The sequence below is a fragment of the Phoenix dactylifera genome, chromosome 16 (assembly GCF_051530095.1).
Source record: "Phoenix dactylifera cultivar Ajwa chromosome 16, Ajwa_hap1_PhDact_Kaust_v1.1, whole genome shotgun sequence".
In the NCBI taxonomy this organism is placed as follows: domain Eukaryota; kingdom Viridiplantae; phylum Streptophyta; class Magnoliopsida; order Arecales; family Arecaceae; genus Phoenix; species Phoenix dactylifera.
In genome coordinates, this window is record NC_143205.1 from 9,515,848 (window position 1) to 9,535,476 (window position 19,629).

At 39.2% G+C, this 19,629-nt stretch overlaps 1 protein-coding gene across 1 annotated transcript; it reads right to left on the bottom strand.

Annotated features, from left to right (window-relative positions):
• Positions 1-3,203: 3,203 nt before the first annotated feature.
• On the bottom strand, positions 3,204-15,186 carry LOC103698423 (coiled-coil protein). The gene is made up of 5 exons (XM_008780434.6): positions 14,882-15,186; positions 14,670-14,740; positions 7,046-7,272; positions 3,836-3,962; positions 3,204-3,727 (listed from the first exon to the last, which is right to left on the bottom strand). The coding sequence occupies exons 1-5, from the start codon at positions 15,039-15,041 to the stop codon at positions 3,596-3,598; spliced, it is 717 nt and encodes a 238-aa protein (XP_008778656.3). The 5' UTR covers positions 15,042-15,186; the 3' UTR covers positions 3,204-3,595.
• Between the last annotated feature and the right edge of the window lie 4,443 nt (positions 15,187-19,629).

Below are 19,629 nucleotides of genomic sequence, written 5' to 3' on the forward strand. Positions count from 1 at the left end.
ATCAGTGGGGATTATGTGTTGGCATATTGATACCCTACCCATAGGAGTTATATGTTGATACTTCGATATCCTACCAATGGGGGTTATCACTGGCATTTCGATACTCTACCGGTGGGGGTTATATGTTAACATTTCGATACCCTACCTATGGGGGTTATATGTTGGCTCCTCGAAATCTGGTTAGTGGAGTTATATGTTAGCATTTTGATACTCTACTATTAGGGGTTATGCATTAGCATTTTGACTATTTGTAAGATTATTTTCTGGTCTAGCCATAAAGTATAAATGTAGTCGTAGTTTATTGCTATCGAGATTTGTCAATAAGGGTTATATATATGGTGATACTTCGATACCATGTCAGTAGGGGTTATACACTGGCATTTCGATATCATGTCTTTGGGGGTTATATGTTGGCTCTTCGATATCTTGTTAGCAGGGTTATATGTTGGCATTTCGATACTCTACCATTGAGGATTATACATTAGCATTTTAACTATTTCTGAGCTTATTATCTGGTCTAGTCATAAAGTATAAGTATAGTCGTCATTTATTACTGTCGAGATAAACTTGATGTTTTTAAAAGAATTAGATTTATGAATGCAAAATTGGAACTTTGAGAAAGATAGAATTCGCATATATGATGCTTTAATAATGTTACATATTTGGATTTGGTTTTGAACTAATAAATTACATATGCTTATTTTCTATAAAATTATTATTTATCTTATTGCTTAATTAATCTAATTGAAATGTCCATTGCTTACTAGCAGCTACCTAGTTTATTATTCGATATGCTATTGTTTTTACAAATTCAGAGAACTAGCTTAGCTTGAGGTTTTATTATAGAAGAGCGGCTTGAAACAGAATTTTGATCTCTTTAGCTTAGATCAAAATTTTACTAAGTTTGATGTAAGATCTTTTAAATGTCATTGAATTTCACAAAACATTAACATTTAGATTTTAACTATTTAAATTTTAAAACTTATTTAATTGATTATTTATCCCGCTGCTTGCTTTGTAATATCTTGATAAGAGGTCTTGCATATTTTTATCCTCTATAAATATGCTACAGTTGCCACAACCTCGGCCCGTAATTTTGGATAATTTTGGGTAGGGAACATGACAAAATTAGAGGGGTAGTTTAGACATTTACCCAAGTATAACCAAAATTAGGTACAACCAAAATCCAAAATATTTACTTTTACCAGTACTATAAATAATGCAGATATTATTGCCTGGAACTGAATTGCAACATGAAAGTGACAACTTAAATTGAAGACAAATGAATGAAGACAAGAGAGACCTGAATAAGGCATCTAGAGCGTGCCAGACTGTCAGGGTTTAGTGCCCAGACAACCAAAGTTTTAAAGGTCGGAGGCAATGATCATAGGGAAAATTGGATGAAAGAGACAGGATTTTAGTACTCTGAAACTTTCAAGGATTAACATGCAAACAGGCTCTTAGTAAATGTCGTAGTCGGCTTAATCTTCACTCTGATGTTTGCTATATAATATAAGGGGGGTGATCATTTGTTTTAAACAATTCCGACTCAGCTCCACAAGAAACAAATTAAAACATGATGGCTTCCTCCGAAGAAAGACCATTTGTTCTAACAATTCCAACTCAGTTCCAAAAGAAACAAGCCAAACCATGACAAAAACCTGGGAGAATGATTCATATTTCTTGGGAGCTTTTACATATCAAACCAGAACTCCTACCGACAACCCAAGTTTAAAAAGAATCCCTCTGTTACTCTGACTAAAGATATTCATTGCTGATAACATGAATGTTTCTTTTGAAAAGAAAATGCATTCACGTTATTGGCAATAATTTGAATGTAGCTGCTACAGATTGACAGCTACTTGATTCAAAGCCATGGTATTTCAGCCAACAAAGACACGCCAAGCATTAAACATTTCATATATCCTTATGGTGGCAAGCCTCATCCAATCACCTAGAATTTCACTTTCAATTATATAAACCATGATATTCTTTACCATCTATAAACCTGACTAACCTGTGACAACTAATACACCTTCATGTTCCCATCAATACAATGTTATGCTCAACTAGCAAACCAAGAACTCAAGCAAACTAGCTGTAAGCCCATAATTCAGCATCCCTCTGGTTAGAGGAGATTCCAGTGCAAACCTTGGGAAGTATGTCCCAAACTGTCAGCTAACTATGACCGGAAAAAATATTAAGAAGCTTTCAGCCATAATATCTTCTCATGAACAAAGTGTTAATCGACTTAGTTTATGAGCTTATTGTGATGCATGTTAACATGTAAGTTACATGTCAAAAATAAAAGTTCTCCTTATCAAGCATTGTGGTGTATCAGAATTTCATTGAATATGCATTTCTGATATCTATCTGAGCTTCACAAAAATAACTAGGCTTCCAATCAGGCAGTAAAATATGCAAGAAGTGGCAATCCAATTTAAGATTTCACTAGACATAGCTCGAAAGCTATTCCAGAAATTTAGTAAAAGATAAACAGATAAATCTTTAAAAATTCTCAAACAAAGGTCATATTTCATGCAACCACAGTCATGCCTTAATGAGACTTTATCCAATAGACTATCAATCCATGTGTTATTCTTTTTATTTCAGATACAAACTTCAACATATAATTTAAATTGTTAAACAAGGCAGTGAAGATCTAGCATGTGATTTACGTCCAAGGAACTACAATCTTTTGAGCAATGTTATTGAGAAAAACTAGCTGTATGTCATATCAGGGTTTGACTGAACTGGATATTTAGGATATTAGGTTTGGTTTGGACCCTCACAATTAACTGTAAACTGTCCAGATCATGTGACAGCATTTTAGGCAATACTTAGGAATCAATGAAAGAAAAGGTTTCACTTGCTGAATTTCATTTAAGTCCCATAACACAAAATTAAATTACCAATTAACATGTATGCTGTTTTTCTAGATAGAAATTTTGAAGAACAAAAATTAAACCTATAGCACATGCTTGTACATCTTGTTCAGCCAGATGGAACAACTGGATGAACTGGTATCAACCAAGCCTTAAACGTGTTTTCTAGCAGAGGCAATACCCATACCAATTCTGTGAACATTAAGCATGTTGGTTATCAATTGTAGAGAAACCATAAACCTAAGATAGTGAAAACTTGAAAAATCAATCCTTAAGCAGTTTGCTTGTATATATGCACTCTTAATTTGACTCAGAACATTAAGCAATGAACCATTAAGATGGTATAGAAACCATAAATCTACACGAAGATTGTGGATGCCTAAACTCATCCTCCAGCAGTTTGCCTGTATACATGGATTCTTAATTTAATTCAAAACATTAAGGGATCTATCATTAAGATTGTATGATGTCAAAATTTGTCTCTATTTCCTCACAGGCACGTGTACAAATGCTTAAGCAGCATACATAGATCAGTATGAAGACATGCTCTGGTTGGTGTAGCCGAAATCAGAACTGTTAACCGATGGACAGTTCCATATTTGTTAAAAGGTGGATCACAAAGCATGAAGTTAGTCCCAGGTCCATGATACCACCATAAGCAAGGACCATAATGGGAGGACCGGATTCCAAAAAGGTAATGGGAACAACAGTCAAGATGGGGTTTCTGGAAGAGTAGGAAGTTGGATTCCAGGTCTAGACGTCCATCCTCTGCGATTCCTGTAAGCCTCAATTGCCTGTAACCTCATTCTTTCACGTGAAGCATCGAGGGGTTTCTTCAATGCCTTCAAAATAGATACTCATTTCAATTTTACCAATTTTTTTAAATATTGAGATAACAATAATTAGATATACAATAACTTATTTACAAGGACAGAATTCAGAAGGGATACCTTTGGAAGTGACAACCTAGGCGGAGCCTCAACAATTTCACCAAATTTGATGTCTTCACGCCCAGGGAAGTTTGGAACATCATCTGTCTTTGCTTTCTTGTGCTTCTTCTTTTTAGCTTCAAGATACCTTTACAGATAGTAAAATAAGACATTCCCCAAAGTACTTCTGAGAAAATGTTAAAATGAAATTAACAATTGCAACAGTTTATTGTTTGGACTCAATCAATGATCAGAAAAGCTTCATTAAAGCAAAAACTCATACCAGCTCTTGGACTATAAAAATGCGCGTGCTCGATCTAGTAATCTTGGACAATTTTTGATGAACTGTCACTAAACTCAAAAAGAAAGAAGAGAAAAAACTGGGAGTTGGCGCCTACATAACTGGTAGCTCTCGGCAATTCAAAGAGAGAGATTGATTGAATTGATGCCAACGAACGAGCCGAGAAAGGAGAGGAAAAGAATGATTTTCCATGGGCCTTACGCTCCGCTCCTATCCCTGCTAGAGGCTGCTGGTCGAACTCTATAAATATAGGTTATTTAAGGTCAGTTTCATCCGCTTAAGCTAAAGCTAGAATCGACATGGTTGAACATAAAAGGAAAGTTGACTAAGGAATAGATATATAAGGGCAACTAGCCCATATATATCTTTCTTCATCGAAGAAGGCGCTACCATAGTCATTCAGCAACGGAATCTTTCCGTCTATCCGCAGATAGTGGGTCATCAAAAAGTAGTTGAATCGATCAGTCCGTTCATAGCAGTCAGACACAAATCCTGGCTTTCTCTACTGTTTGGGAGCACCGGATAATAAGGAAATCACCAATTAGAGTTTGTCATGTAAAGTGAGTCAATAGTCCTTCTTTAGAATAAGTGGAAATGCATCCCCAAAGAGTTGCTATTACGCGCTCCTCCTTTAAGTTTATTCCACTTCAACAGAAAGATATAACAAGTTGCTAAAAGCTGTAGCTTCTGAATTTGGTCAAGATTTAGCAAGATGGTAGCTTTGAGACTAGCAAAAGTAAAAGCCTTTTTTTTTCTTTTCTTTTTGGAGGGGCGGGGGGAGCAGCAGCTCTGGAGAATAACAATTTTCTCTTTCTGCGTAATTTCATTGCAAAAATGGAAGAGCCCATACGTACAATGAAGAGAAACAAAGTCAAGAGATCCAATAGAGCCAAATTGCTTGGACAAATGATGAACCACTCCAGAGTCTAGATTCCACCCATCACAATTATCCGCCAACTTATGTTTCACAACAAAAGACCACTCCACCATCCTAGAATGGCAGCATGGATAACTTCTAAAGCCATAGATATACTTTAATCCTAGACCACCCGAATGGGCCTTGGGCCTACCAAGAGTCCTGTTAGGTTTGGTTGGGCCCCAATACCTCCAAACTAAAATTCAAATGGGTACTTTACTCAAATCTTACCCATTTAAGAATCTGATTGGTCCATTTTTGTGTACGAGAATTCACAAGACTAATTGGAACTAAATTTTGGTGCATGTACATTAAGAGTCCAAATCTTTCCTGACACTCACTCGGTCTAGGTCAAGTATGGATCAAGTCTAGAACCAGGTCATAAGCAAATACCAATATTTAGGTAGCTAAATTTTCATCATTTACTGCTTAGAGTAATTCATCAATGGCATGGTTTCGAAATGGAATTAATATTTTATATAAGAAATGTGAAGGGTATAAGAGTAAATTTATAAAATATTTACCAAATAAACTATTGCTGAGTTCAGATCTGGAGTGGATCAGGGTCATAACAATTAGACTTGTAGCCTAATGTAGTATATGATGAGGTCAGATTTGGTCCTGGTCGAATACCAGTATTCTATATCTGGACCCAGATTTGAAAAGTTTTATGAATCTAACTTTGGATTCATGCGGCCACGCCTCATCCATAAGTCTACAGGTCTGAACTGGGTGTAGGTCAGCTCCAGGTCCACGGGTCTTAGTGACAACCTATTACTGGTTCTACAATTTTATGTATAATAGTTATCTAAGATATGAGAATTTCTGGAAGCATATCTAGGTGCTGGAGCTAAAAAAAATGTCAAAAAAATTTAAAGTAGGAAGCATCAACAAAGTGCTGCAGAAATATTTTGATGAGAATTCAAGATAGAAGACACCAACCTAACACTCCAAAAAAAATGAAAAACCATCAATACTGACCGGTAGGGCTGGTACAGTATCACTAATGCACATCGGTATGAAGCAGTACGGTACCAATCAGCTGTTCCGGCATCATGGCATCCATACCAGTGCTGGTTTCACACCAGAACAGTACATATTGATCATATTATCCCGTTTCAGCGACTTTTTGAAACCATGCGAATAACCATATTGGTTCAACAGCTATAAATAAGTACATACAGAATTATTCAAATATTTTTGTCTCTTATTCTATATGGAAATTTTCTAACACGTTATTGCTCTTGACTCAAGAAATAAAAACAATTTCATAATTTGTGACTTGTCAAACTCTAATTGCACATAATATATTGACCAAGATGAATCTAACATTAGAATACTATATTTTCAATATAGTCGTATCGTTAAACTCAGTGCCATATATTTCTATTTTATAACTTTGCACTTTACATGAAACAACTTATTAAAAGCACTGAAAAATCTAGAAAATGATATGCCCATTCAAAAATTGGATGGAAAGGCACAAATAGATTCTACAGCAATAGAAACAAGTGAAAAAAGAAAGGAATGAAACAAGAAGACATATAACACTATATATATATACACACATTCATATTCAGTCAAAAAGAATTAGAAACACATAGAATCATGCAGCAAGCATAACGAGGAACTAGTTAAAAAGAAAATAATAGAACCTTGAAACATCATGTCAATGGGTTACCATGACCATTTAGAGAATTGTATGATATGGTTAAAGACCTTGTATAAGTTTAATATGTTTGTGTTGGCAACTGTCAAAATGCCGCCTTCCCCTGATTTCTTAAAATATTATACATCTGAGAAAATACGAGCTGATATGGAATAAGACTCCACATTCATTAGGTTTTGAAGTTGCACTTTTTGTTGCAAAATCAAGAAAATGTTGGGGACTAAGATTAGCCTAATTTGTTCAAAATAAATCGAGATACCAAGATGCTTTTTCAGGACAAAATAATACATACATGCGTACATATATATACATGAAATTTGATCATCGAGGAAAGGAAACACTTACTCCTTGCGTTTTTTCTTCCTTACGTGAGATGCAGCCTGATCTAACTCCTGAAAGCGGAAGTCATTAACTGCCTTCCTCTTTCGTTTTTGCTGACTGTCATTGTTTATGCTTGAATTTGTAGTCGCATCTTTGTCATTTTTATGTTCATCTGATGCTGTCTTCTCAAAGTTTTCTCCTCTTCTTACATTTACACCAGCGGAAGAGTGCACATCTTTTGGATTTGCTTTCTGTGATCACATTCAGAACACTTCATATGTGATACACATGCTACAATTATCAAATAGCCCAGAAGGCCAAATTTTAAATGCACACAAGAAATGAAAGTGTTAATAGAAAACCAAGAGACAGGAAAATCGAGAAGAATTTCCTGTAATCCCCTAGATAAGCCAAAATCATCCTCAAAATTAGATAAAATACTTATTAGGTTGTTCATTTGCATGATAGTAGATCAATATAATTATATATACGATTTAGGCAGGAACATATGAATCCCTGCTGCACCAGTTGGCAGGATCCCTTTAAAAGAAGAGTCCATGAGTAAGAAAATAAAGAAGCATTCACTCAATGATGCATCAAAATTCCATACAAGTTAACAAATTATCCTTAAAATTCACATACGTGAAAAATACAACAGCAATAAGTACAAGTTTCACAACTAGAAGATTAACACTAATCACAATATACTATTTTATAGCTTCTCGCAGCTACTATAAATTATAAGCAACACAGAAGCCTTATTCCATCTAATAAATAAAGACAGGAAGGGATTTAGATCACCATTGGGGGCTTGTTTGGCAATACCCAGCCAGATTTGGCAAGATAGCGAGAGGAAACCACGTGGGGTGCGGAGCATGGGAGGGGGTGGAAGAAGGAAAGGGAGAGCACAGTGAGGTCACAGGCCTGATCACAGCGGGAAAGAAAAGGGACCTCATGAGGTCTTCTTTTCTTCCGGCAGCGATTGAGACCCAGCCTCCCCGCACTCTCCTTCCATGTCTCATGCTCTCTCTCCTTTCCTTCCCTTTCTCCAGCCTGGTCTGCCGACTCTGGTAGGATGTTCCCAACCAGGCCCTAAATATGAAGGAATAATATATTTTTTATCATAATCTAATTTGGGAAAGTTCGAGTTAATTAGCAGTAAAATGTTGCATTATGAAGGCCCTAAAATCAAGATGAGGTAATTAGTAGCAGAAAGAAGGATGAAGCAGCAGCTTCTTTTTAGTTCAATCAGGTCCTTTCGATGCATCTGAATTTATTAAGGAGGCTCTAGGTCTCTGGTTGTGTCTAGGCTTTGTTTGTTTTGTTATAAGAAGTTTATGTACGATCAGGACTAAGAATAGACATCAAAGCCAATTTTCAAACTATAGCCTATAATTTGAAGGGTCTTACATATAATAGGGTCCACATTTTTCCCATTACTATACATGTTATTGAAAGGTTTATTGTAATTATTTAAATGAGTTTAGATGCTGGAACTGCTCTGGGCTTCCCTCTTGGCACCCAAAAAAAAAAACCAAGCTTGGTCCGAGCCTAGGCCTCACAATTTTCTTTTAAGGTCCAGTACAAGCCCAAACCCAAGCCCAAATTGAGTCAAGCTCAAGCTCATTCCCATGAGCACAGATCTACGGGTGTAAATGAGCCAAACACAAGCAAGAAGGCCTAGCTCAAGCTCAGCTTGGCATCAAGTCAAGCTAGAAAGGCAGAGCTTAACCTTGTCTCCTTTTGTGTCGAGCTGGTTGAAGCTTTAATAGGCTCAAAACATTGAGATAACTAAGCTTTCAGCAATGATGGAGAGGGGGAACCCTAAGTAGAGATGGGAAAAAAGAAAATAAGTAAAACCTTGCCTCTCATCCCTCTGATCATGAATTAGACCTTGGATCTGAACCTCTTGGCAGCCATGGTTGCCGAAGGAAAAGTGGGAAAAAAAGAACTCCATGTCCTCCCTCTCATCTCTCTAATCTTGAATCATATCTTATATCTGAACCACTTGGCCAGCTATGGTAGCTAACCTCACTGTGGAAGTAGGCAGCGACGCCTCGAGGCATTGGATCTGGCCTCTTGGCAGCCATCGTCGTGGACCTCACAGTGGAAGGAGCAAGCAACACCTCAGACACCCTTTTGGTCCAGATTGTAAAGAGTGGGGGGGGGGGGGGCGAGAGAGACAGAGAGAGAGAGAGAGGTGACAATGAATTGGGTGCGATAGAGAAAGAAATGGTAGGCAACAATTGGAACCTTTGAGAAAGGGAGAGTGAAGAAGAGTTAGGAAGTTTAGGTTCCCACTAAAAAAAAGGAGCTGGTCGATGTAAATATAAGGGCTCTAATATTATTAGAAAATAGGTTAATATTTGTGCCATTAGGTTTGGATACAATAGCTATAAATTTATTCCTTAAAATAAAAATATAATAGTAGTGAAAAATAATATAACATTTATTTTTAATTTACAAAAATTAATGCTTAATATTACAAATGTATGTATGTATATATATATATATATGAACTATATCGGGCTGAATGAAAACAAGCTATGCCTAGCTCATGTTTAACTAGTTTACGTTTCGATTTCAAAATCCTAGCTCACATTCAGCTCGTTTACCAGTCAAACAAGCTAATATTGAGACAAAATTCCACCCAAACAAGCTAATATTGAGACAAAATTCCAGCCAAACATGAGTTGTTTATGAACAGCTCGGCCTTTTGACAACCCTACTCAGATCCTCATTGCCTATAGCAAGGGCCATTACCCCATCCACTAGCGAACACCTCCATTCTAGATGTCACCACCATCTCTTCATTAGCCTCCATCTCTGGCTTCCCCGGCCAGTGGCCACATAGGGGAGGGGGAGATCAATGACCTCTAGCCAAAGTCGTCCGCATCTGTTCAACCATGCACCGTCTGTTTTTCAACTACTAGAGGGGAGGAAGATTGTGTGCAGGGGGCAGCAGTTGGAGGCTAGAAGGCCTACAACAAGTCACCACCAAAGCAAATGTCTAGTATAGGAGTCACGGCGTTATAGGGTAGGGTGAGGTAAAGGCGGTCGGACATGGCAATGTTATGAGAAGCAATGATCAAGGGCAGGCAATGAAGGGAAGGAAGTAGGGGAAGGGGTGAAGCGAGGGGGTCAACAAGAATAGCTTCAAGAGAGGCAAAGTCACCAAGGAGGTGCTCATGAATGAGATCGGGGAAACCAGGACATGGGAGAAAAGAAAGAGATAGATGGATGGGATGGGGCAAGGATGTGAGGAGTTAGGTGCCTTAGCCTCTTAGTGTGGCCATTTAGGTTATGGATTTAGAGTTTGTTCAGTCTGGGTCCAATTTCGGGCTAAGCATTAAGCTCGGGCTTTGGGCCAGATGTCGAGCTCAGGTTTTGGACCAGGCTTGGACTATGCCAAAAGCCTAAACTCGGCCCAATACCATATCAAATCCAACCTGAAAACTAACTAGGTTCTAGATTACAAGCCCAAGCCCGATCAAACTACATCGAGCCAGGCCCAAAGCCTAACTTGAAGCTAGTCCAACCTGACCTAAAGCAAATCTAGCCTGACCTACCTAGGGTTGGCCTGGGTCCATCTCCAACCCTACCACAAGCCTTAAATACCTTACATGGGATTAGGAAATACTCTTTTTTCTTGGATGAACATGAAAGTAAAAGGTCTATATTAGTATAAAGCTTAGGTCCTTCATAAAATTTCATAAAAACAAAGTGAATTGATTGTTTTTCCAACTGATGAGTGATTCCATTAGCCTAAATAATCACACAAAGCACTTTGGTGGTAAAGTCCCCTCAAAGCTTCGTTTAAGAGGAAAGGCGCAATACCTCCTAGATATCCTCTTAACCTTGTGGTAATCATTCAACCGAAGAAACAATTTTGCACTTTTCTCTCATGTAAGTATCTTCCATTTAGAAGAGGACATTTTCTATGATAGCCTTGCATACAACCTAATCATGTTATCAAAAGATTTACAGATTTCCATTGAATTTGATGAATGGTGACAAACATAAAGCCCAAAATTATAATATTCATCTTGTTTTATCTAAATTAAAGTGAAAATATGACATTTTCTCTATACAGAAGAGAAAAAGAAAAGAAATAAAAATCACATGGATCTCCATTTATGATCTAAATGTCGAACTAAATATCCAGAAAATATTATAAATGTTACAAGTAAAATATATATACCAAGTAGAAGTCCTTGCCCCATGATATTAGAACATAGCATTATCCTATAATGAGTTGAGATTTCTAACCCATTAAACTCACAAGATAGCATTGAATCTCAGGTATAAAGCTTGATCATTCAAAGCAAAATTATGGCTAAGGATGCTGAAGAGAGGCTTAGGATGGCTGTTTGAATGAATTTTAGGGTTTCAAGAAAATTTCTGGGTGGTTTCCTAAATTTCAGCTAAGCAAAGACATCCTCTCTAGGTGTTTGAAGTTCAAACCATTGCATTAAGGTTACCAAGGTTTCATTTCATAGTTGTAACAAATGGGAAGGGTATCATTGCTGTTCTGAAATTCTTGCATAATTAAAAGCAATGATAACATTCAATCTTGATAAACAAATCAGGAGTCAAAATAACTGGCCCCTTGGTGGTAAAGAGAAAGAGAGAGACAATATCCCTAGGGATATGGAAGCGCAGAAGGAAAGGAGAGAGAGGCCATGTGCCTCTTTCTCTTTTTCCTTCTTTTAGCTGCCTGCCCATGTATGAGCCCCACTACTTGTAGGGCTGATTTGGCTTTTAGCCCCAAGATCTTTTAATCTCGAGCTGTAGGCTCCATAAGGCCCATTAAACTAAAAACTAAGCAGAGATGAAAGAACAAACTAATGGCTAAATTTAATCTAAAAGCAACCCAACAATTCACAACCATGCAGTGCAGCATCTTAACATTGGAATATGAATCTGAAGTTTTTGGAGCATCCATCTAATCCATGAAAGAGTCCATTAAAGGAATATATTAAAAAGAATTTGGAGCACTAAAAAGAGGAGAAAATAAAGTAGAGTGCTATCTCTAGATCCAACTCAAAAGGTGGGCCATGCTGCAAGAAAAAGTTCATGGAATGAGTTCAACCAACATATCATAGTTTGTACAAGCCCAACAATAGTCAAGAATGTTTGTTTTATTTATTTCTATGTTATTTATTTAAATCTATGTTGTCAATCTCATATGATTGGAATATTCCCTTCTTAGACATGGTTATAGACTTATAGTTTGATCTTTTTTTTAAAAGTATTGTTGAATCTATTTTCAGGCCAATTTTTTTATTGAGTAATTATGAGATATTTAGAGTTGTCGTGTAAATTGTTGAGTAGTCATGCAGAGTTAAGGGGTTCATGTGACAGTCACTTCATTTGGTGGGAGTTTAAGCTCCCACTTTTGTCCAGAAATGATCTAATTTAAAGCTAGGCAGAGGCTAAATATAACTTGGAGATTATAACTCTATTAGGGCAGGGTTTATGCAGTTTTCATGGTTACAAACAGTAAGTGGAAAATCTTAGATTCATATAATGAAAATTTGACCAAAAAATAGTATCTTCTCCTTTCATTGTCATTCAAAATTCTAGAAGATGAAGATGCAGTCTCCAGTCCACTAGGTATCCTCATGAAAATCTGTGGTAGCTGCCCATCAGCCTACCCATGATACAGGCCATACTTTCCTAGCAGATTATATAGACATAATGTGTATTAATTCAACATGGCCATATTCTATTGTTTTCAAGTTGAGTAACCATAGTTTTCTTATAATCTTACATAACATAAATTAAGAATTGATTAAGATACTGTAAGTTCACTCACGTACAATGACATATATATTATTAAAGTGCTCAAGAATCAACAAAGAAATTATAAAAACCCATTGCTTCAATTAGGAGACTACTTAAGGCAGTTTTTTTCCAACAAGTTAATGACTTTGGCTGCATGCAAGATTCAAGGCTGATAATACCTAAATTCTTATAGTCTCGATAGCTGGTCATCCAAAGGAATCAACAATAACAGCAGACCTTATCCAAATAAGAGGTACTTGGCTGCAACTTCAACAAAGAAAGATCCAGCCAAGGCTCAGCAAGTTGTCGTCACTAGTTACTAACCTGACATTAATCTCTCACCCAGTGGGCAGGCATTTTTGGCCTATACCAGAGAAGGCTCCATCAAAAGCTTGGGCAAGTTGCCACAGCTAGTTGCCAACCAGGCAACAATCCTCTCACTGAGCGCATAAACATATTCGGTCTTAGCCAGTTGGGAGTAAGGAAGGAAGTGGAATTGCTTAGATAAAAAAAAATGTTCTCAAAACTTTACTTTCCTTCATTGTTTAATGTTAACTTTGTTATTAACAAATACTAAATACTGACACAATAATGGAATCTTCTTACATAAAAAAATGTATCATCATGCTCTTTCTCTATATCTCAGACATAATCTGTAATTTTCATCTCCATTCTTAGCCTTTGATTTCTGGTGAAAATTAATAAACAAAAATCACATATATAAATCATACCATAATTTTTTTCCTATTGTTTTCAACAAGTCTTGACATTGGCCAAACTTAATAAAAAATTAAAAAGATTCCCCACAATATGGAACATTAGAGTTTAACAACTTCAATAATATATGACATTATTCAACAACTCACCAATACAATTACATGCTGTTTCTAGGACTATATTTTGTCTGTTAACCACTTCTCAACAGTAGCATTGATAACTAATAATTGATTAAAGAAAATGGAAGTTGCATAATAAAAGAAAGAAAGGTATATCACAATGTCCAAGTGAAATAGATAAATGTTTTATGTTATGTTCTTGACTTTTTTTAACATAAGTCTAACATCTCATAAAAAGTGATAACCTCATATAAGTGCTCAAAACAATCCATATTAATTTTGAAAGTTTATCTAAATTCAATTATATCTCCAGCAAGGGGCAATGAGGATATTAACTATAGATGCTACCACATACACTGGTACACTGTAAAGAAGCTTATCTGCATGACTTTTTGTTCTATGAGTAGAAAAAGCTTCTCAAGCATTCGAATTGTTTCCTCACTTCATAACCTTGGAAGCAAACTAGAAATAGAATATGGCTGGCCGTGTCCATAATCACTGGTAATCAGCTACCTGCTCTATAGCAATTTGGATACGGAACTGCATTTCTGGCCCTTCCTCCAATTCAATGGATCACAAATCGATGGTGCAAAATGGGATAAGTCATCATGTCATTTAGGCAAAGAAGTGATACATCTCCTATCCTTTTTCTTAACCATCAAATTCCCCAAAATCCATCACAATTTAAAAAGACAATAATAATAAAAAATCATAATCATAATCCAGCAGTTGCATCAATAGAATGATCAAGACGAACAAAACTTCACCATTTTTATGTTTTACACTATTTTGTCTTGTATAACTACATGCCTCTAATTGAAATTGCAAGCACATGAACTATCTTCCCTTCCACCCATCAAAAATACAAAATATAAGACGGCTGCAAGAACAAGAAGTTACAAGCATAACACCTCTCTAGCTCAAAAAATTCTATAATCACATGAAAAACCCTAACTCATCACAGAAAAAGTCCAGCTTTTGGCAAAATATTGCAAAGATGAGTTTGAATTCAAAAGAATCCTTACTTTTTCTTTTTCACCAGCAGCACCTCCTTTCCTCCTCTCATTCCTCGAATCTTCGGAACTTCGCAAAGACCCTAAAAACACAGCTTGTTTAACTATTGGAACAATAATATAAGGAAAAAGAAAGGAAAAGGCAACCAGAAAGCTATTATAGAGTTGATTAAGAATGAAAAGAGAAGAGAGGGGAGAGAGTGCAGGGAGGGAAGGGAAGAAACCTGGCTTGGTGGAAGAGGGGTTCTTGAACTCCATGATCTTGCGGAGCTTGGAGGGAAGGGCTTCGAGCTCTTTGAGTTTAGGAGGGGGAGGGAGACGAGTTACGCCGCCGTGGGCCGCTTGGTAGTTCTTCTCCCTCCGCCGCCAACCCTTGCCGCCCATCGCCTCCGCCGCCGCTACTTCCGACTAGTCTTGTTGGAGAGAGAAGTAATCTCGACCAACCGACCGAGAAAAGTAACTAGGGTTTATTTGCCATGAGGAAATTTGCGAACCGGAATAGAAAGGGGGAAAAATAACTCTCCCACTTAAATGGATGCGAAGAGTTAATATTTTTCGGTTCGCTGGCTTCTATATATTTTATTTACGAACAAGCAACAGAATAAAATGACGCCCTATGAACGATGTACAATGTTCGTGATATAAATCAGCTAACTTTTATGATGTCTTGTTATCTTTTGAGCACATTGGAAATGTCCTAGTATTTTCATATTATATTAAAAAATTAAGGAACCTATTTGTCTTGTTGAGCTCGATCATTCCAAATCAATTTAAACAAAAAAATATGTAATGCTAATTGATGGGGGGCAAAATGGATCGTCCAGCCTACAACTAAAAGGTCGCCTAGTTTCGGCCCAATAAGCATCAAAGCCAATCGGTTGAATCTTCACTTCGGCCTAGAGTCAGCTCAACTTCAGGACTCCGCCAAAAGCTCCACCAACTCCAGTATTCGCCGACTTCCCCAACCAAGTTCGAGGTGCCTCCAGTATTCGTCGATCCGCCCTGACCAAGCTTGGGGCGCCTACCCTAGTAGTACGTCTCGATCCTCGAGCTTGGGGCGCTCCACCAAGTACACCTTGGAACCCGAGAAGCCGAGCTACTCACAGCACCCATCAAGCCGACCTCATCAAACGCATGATGCAACCTTTCAACCAGCTCGGCCTCGCCAACGACCGCACCTATGTGCGTGCGTACACCCATCCACGTGGCCATACATTACAACACTACCATGCTACGTCTCCATAGCCGGCCTTCAACAGTCAGAGAACACCTTGACTACTCCGATCATACCCTGCTGTGCTGTCAACACCCTACCGTTCTCAAGAACGGACAGTACTACACGCCACCAACCAGCCAAAGCTATGCGCCATCCAGCTCAGAGCCACGCCCCCTCATAATGAGGGCCGACGATGCCTCTGCCATCTGGGCCACTCCACCGGGACTATAAATAGCTCGGTTAGGTAACTTCTAAGGGACCTTTTTTTTGGCTGGACCAAATTTATCCCACTCTAACTTGATCGTCGGAAGACCATCACCGGAAACATCGGTGAGGCTTTGTGCAGGTCCAAGGCCATCGCATGGGAGGTGGCTCTCATCTTCTCTTTCCAACCAACGGCGGCTCCCTCGACTCCACCAGTGTGATCACCCTCGGGCCAAATTTGAACCATAACATTTCTGGTGCTAAAGGAAGGGACTGAGCCGTAACCACAAGAATAATGAACCAGGGGGCCCCAAATGCGTTGAGCAACCAGGAATCAGTGCCTGACTACTCTCTCCAAAATCCACCTCCTACACCGCACATGCCGGCAGACCAAACTTCCCAAATCTAGCCAGAGCAATTTTATTTGCTCGCCCAGCAAGTCCAAACCTTGGCTATGGTTATTCAAACCCTTCATTCGGGTGGAGTTTCATCAATCGTTGAACTCAACACGAAAGTCGAGGAAGTAGGGCAACAAATCCAAATGCTTTGGGATCAAGTCGCGGAACTCCACGAGGAGTGCTATCGATCGAGGAGCAGGTCCCCTCGGAAGTCTGGAAGACATGTCTCCCACCGAAGTTTTGAGGAGTATACTCCTCTTACGTCCTCCCGGACCGAGATCCTCACGGAAATTGAGGGTTGCGGCTACCTCCAATCTCCTCCGAAGATGCGACCATCCAAGCCACGGAAGCATTTAGGCAAATATTGCCGCTTCCATTGGGACCACGGCCATGACACGGAGGATTGTTATCAGCTCCGTGATAAGATCGAAGTGATCGTCCACCAAGGCCTCTTGAGCTGGTTCATCGGTGGATCAACCAACAGAGCGGAGCTCGATGGACAAACTTCGGGACCATCTGACAGACCTGACGACGGACGCCCCGCCGTGGGTATTATCAATACCCCGTCTATTAGTCTTACGCGTTGACACCGCCTTGGCCCTAAGGGGCCGAGAAGGGGCTGATGACCCCAGATGTAAATTACTCCCCCAAGAAAGGACCTTAGCCTCTTTCATGTCAGGGCTTTCTTCCTCAGACCGTAATCTAATGAAGTTATTCTCCGAAATTTTTCCAAGGCATCTCTAAAGTGTTCTAGGAAGCTCGGCGCACGTTTGATGCCCTAGCAGCACGAGTTATATGCCGATAACTTTATAAAGTCACCCATAGAGCTTGCCTCGGGGCGCCCTGCAGGACTTAGCAAGAGCCCGAGGGTCTCGCAATTGCTGGTTCTATTTATAAAGTCGCCTCTGGAGCTTGTCTCGGGGCGCCCTGCAAGCAGGGCCGGCCCGAGCCTTAGGCGACTGAGGCAGTCACCTAAGGCCCCGGGCCAATGAAAGGCCCCAGGAGGCTGATCAAAAGGAAGCAAAGGCCCCATATAAACGGGATCAGGAGCTGGCTACGAATCCTCCCTCCTCCATCGGTGGAGAGTTTCCTGGTCTGCAGAGGGGCAATTTGGAAGTTGGGGACAGAAGTTTTGTTTTGGGTGGGAGGGGGGGGCGGGGGGGAGGGAGAGAGAGAGAGAGAGAGGAGGGATTTGGTTGGCTTGATAGACGCCTGAAGCCACTCTTACCTTTCATCCCTTCTCTTTTTTGGTTTTGATCTTGGTTTTCCCCTCACATTACTCCTGATCCAGCTGGGCCATCCGGAAGAAAGATAGGGGGATTGGAGATGGATGTCTTGGAGGGTGGAGATTCTTTTAGTTTTCTCCTCTCGGTTTCTTCTCCCCTCTTGGGTGGTAGAGAGAGAAAAGGAGGGAGGGGGTTGAATGGCTGCTGTGCCGTGATGTTGCAGTTGCTGCTTGGGTACTCACTTGAAGGGGAGATGGTGGGATGGGACTTTTATTAATTTGATGGAGTGAATTTCCCATAATGACCCTACTTTCTTTTATTGAGAGGTTTCTTTATGGACAAATCCTTTTCTTTACCTTGACCATGAAGTGCCATAGGATGACCTTTTCCTATTCGGCTCTTGCTTGACATGGTAAACAGTATTGCCAAGCATTATCTCAGTTATTTAATCAGTTTCATGACCTTCATTGAGAATAATTACTTTTATGTGCTTCCATTCAAGAATTATATTAAATTGAAAAGACTTCTTGTCTATCTTTGTTAGATTCATGGTTGAAATAGTGTACTTGATAGCTATCTATTTTCATATATTTTTTTAAGTATTTTATATTTATTAAAAAAATTATTATTAAAAAAAATTATTATTAAAAAAAAGGCCTCATTCATTGGATTCGCCTTAGGCCCCAGAATGTATTGAGCCGCCCCTGCCTGCAGGACTTAGCGAGAGCCCAAGGGTCTCGCAACTGCAGGTTCTATTTATAAAGTTACCCCTAGAGCTTGCCTCGGGGCGCCCTGCAGGACTTAGCGAGAGCCGAGGAAGAGCGCCCTCGTCCGCAGGATTCCACGAGCACGCCTCCTATCTTAGTAGGAGGGCAATTGCGGGGTTTGTTTAAACTTCGTTATGCTCGAGTGGATTTCTGTTCTCGGGTATATGTTTATCCCCGAGCTCATTATTATTCTCGAGTTGGCATTATCCCTTGGGTGGATTTCTAATCTCGAATTGGCTTCGGCCCTCGAGTGGATTTTTGTTCTCGGATAGATATTTATCTCCGAGATCATTATTATTCCCGAGTTGAGGATGATATATTATTTTGATGATTAACACAACCATTGAGGCCATATCAAATTAGAAATACAAATTAACTTGATACATCGTTGATAAATGGCACACCCTCGATACACTCATGATACATTAGGATTATATGGTCAAAACCACTCTCAAGATTGATAAACGACATAAAATTTATAATAGAGAATGGTAGAAAGCTCAAGAATTCATTTTGACAAAGTTTCACGTTAAAAATACCTAAAAGGGCAATTCGGTAATTTCTACTGTTAAGGGTATGAAACTTTATTGTGCCATGCATCATAATTTGCTTGGAATATCATATTGTTGTTTTAATGTGCATAACTAACCTTCAAAGTGCAGAAAAACATGGTTAGAGTCGACCCCAATTAGTTTGGAGTCGACCCCGATACGTTTGACACGCCTTTGGAACACTTGGCACAAAGTAGGAGTCGACCCTAGAAGAGGTGGAGTCGATCCCGGCACATCAAGAAACATTCTGGCACATTCTAGCACTTATGGCACGGATGAACAGTACTTGGGTCGATCCAAGTGAAAGTTGAGTCGACCCCATCCTCAAGCCTCAAAAAAACAGTTCTCTGGAAACACTGAGAGGGTCGACCCAAGAAAAAGTTGAGTCGACCCAAGCTTGAGTCGACCCAAACACTGAGAGGGTCGACCCAAAGGCAGTGACAGAATACATTGACAGAATAGGTTCTCTGGAAATCCTGAGAGGGTCGACCCAAGTGAAAGTTGAGTCGACCCAACTGAACCTTGAGTCGACCCAAAGAAATGTTGAGTCAACCCAAGTGAAGGAAGGCTGAATTACAAGTTTCTGTGGTTCTGAGAGGGTCGACCCAAG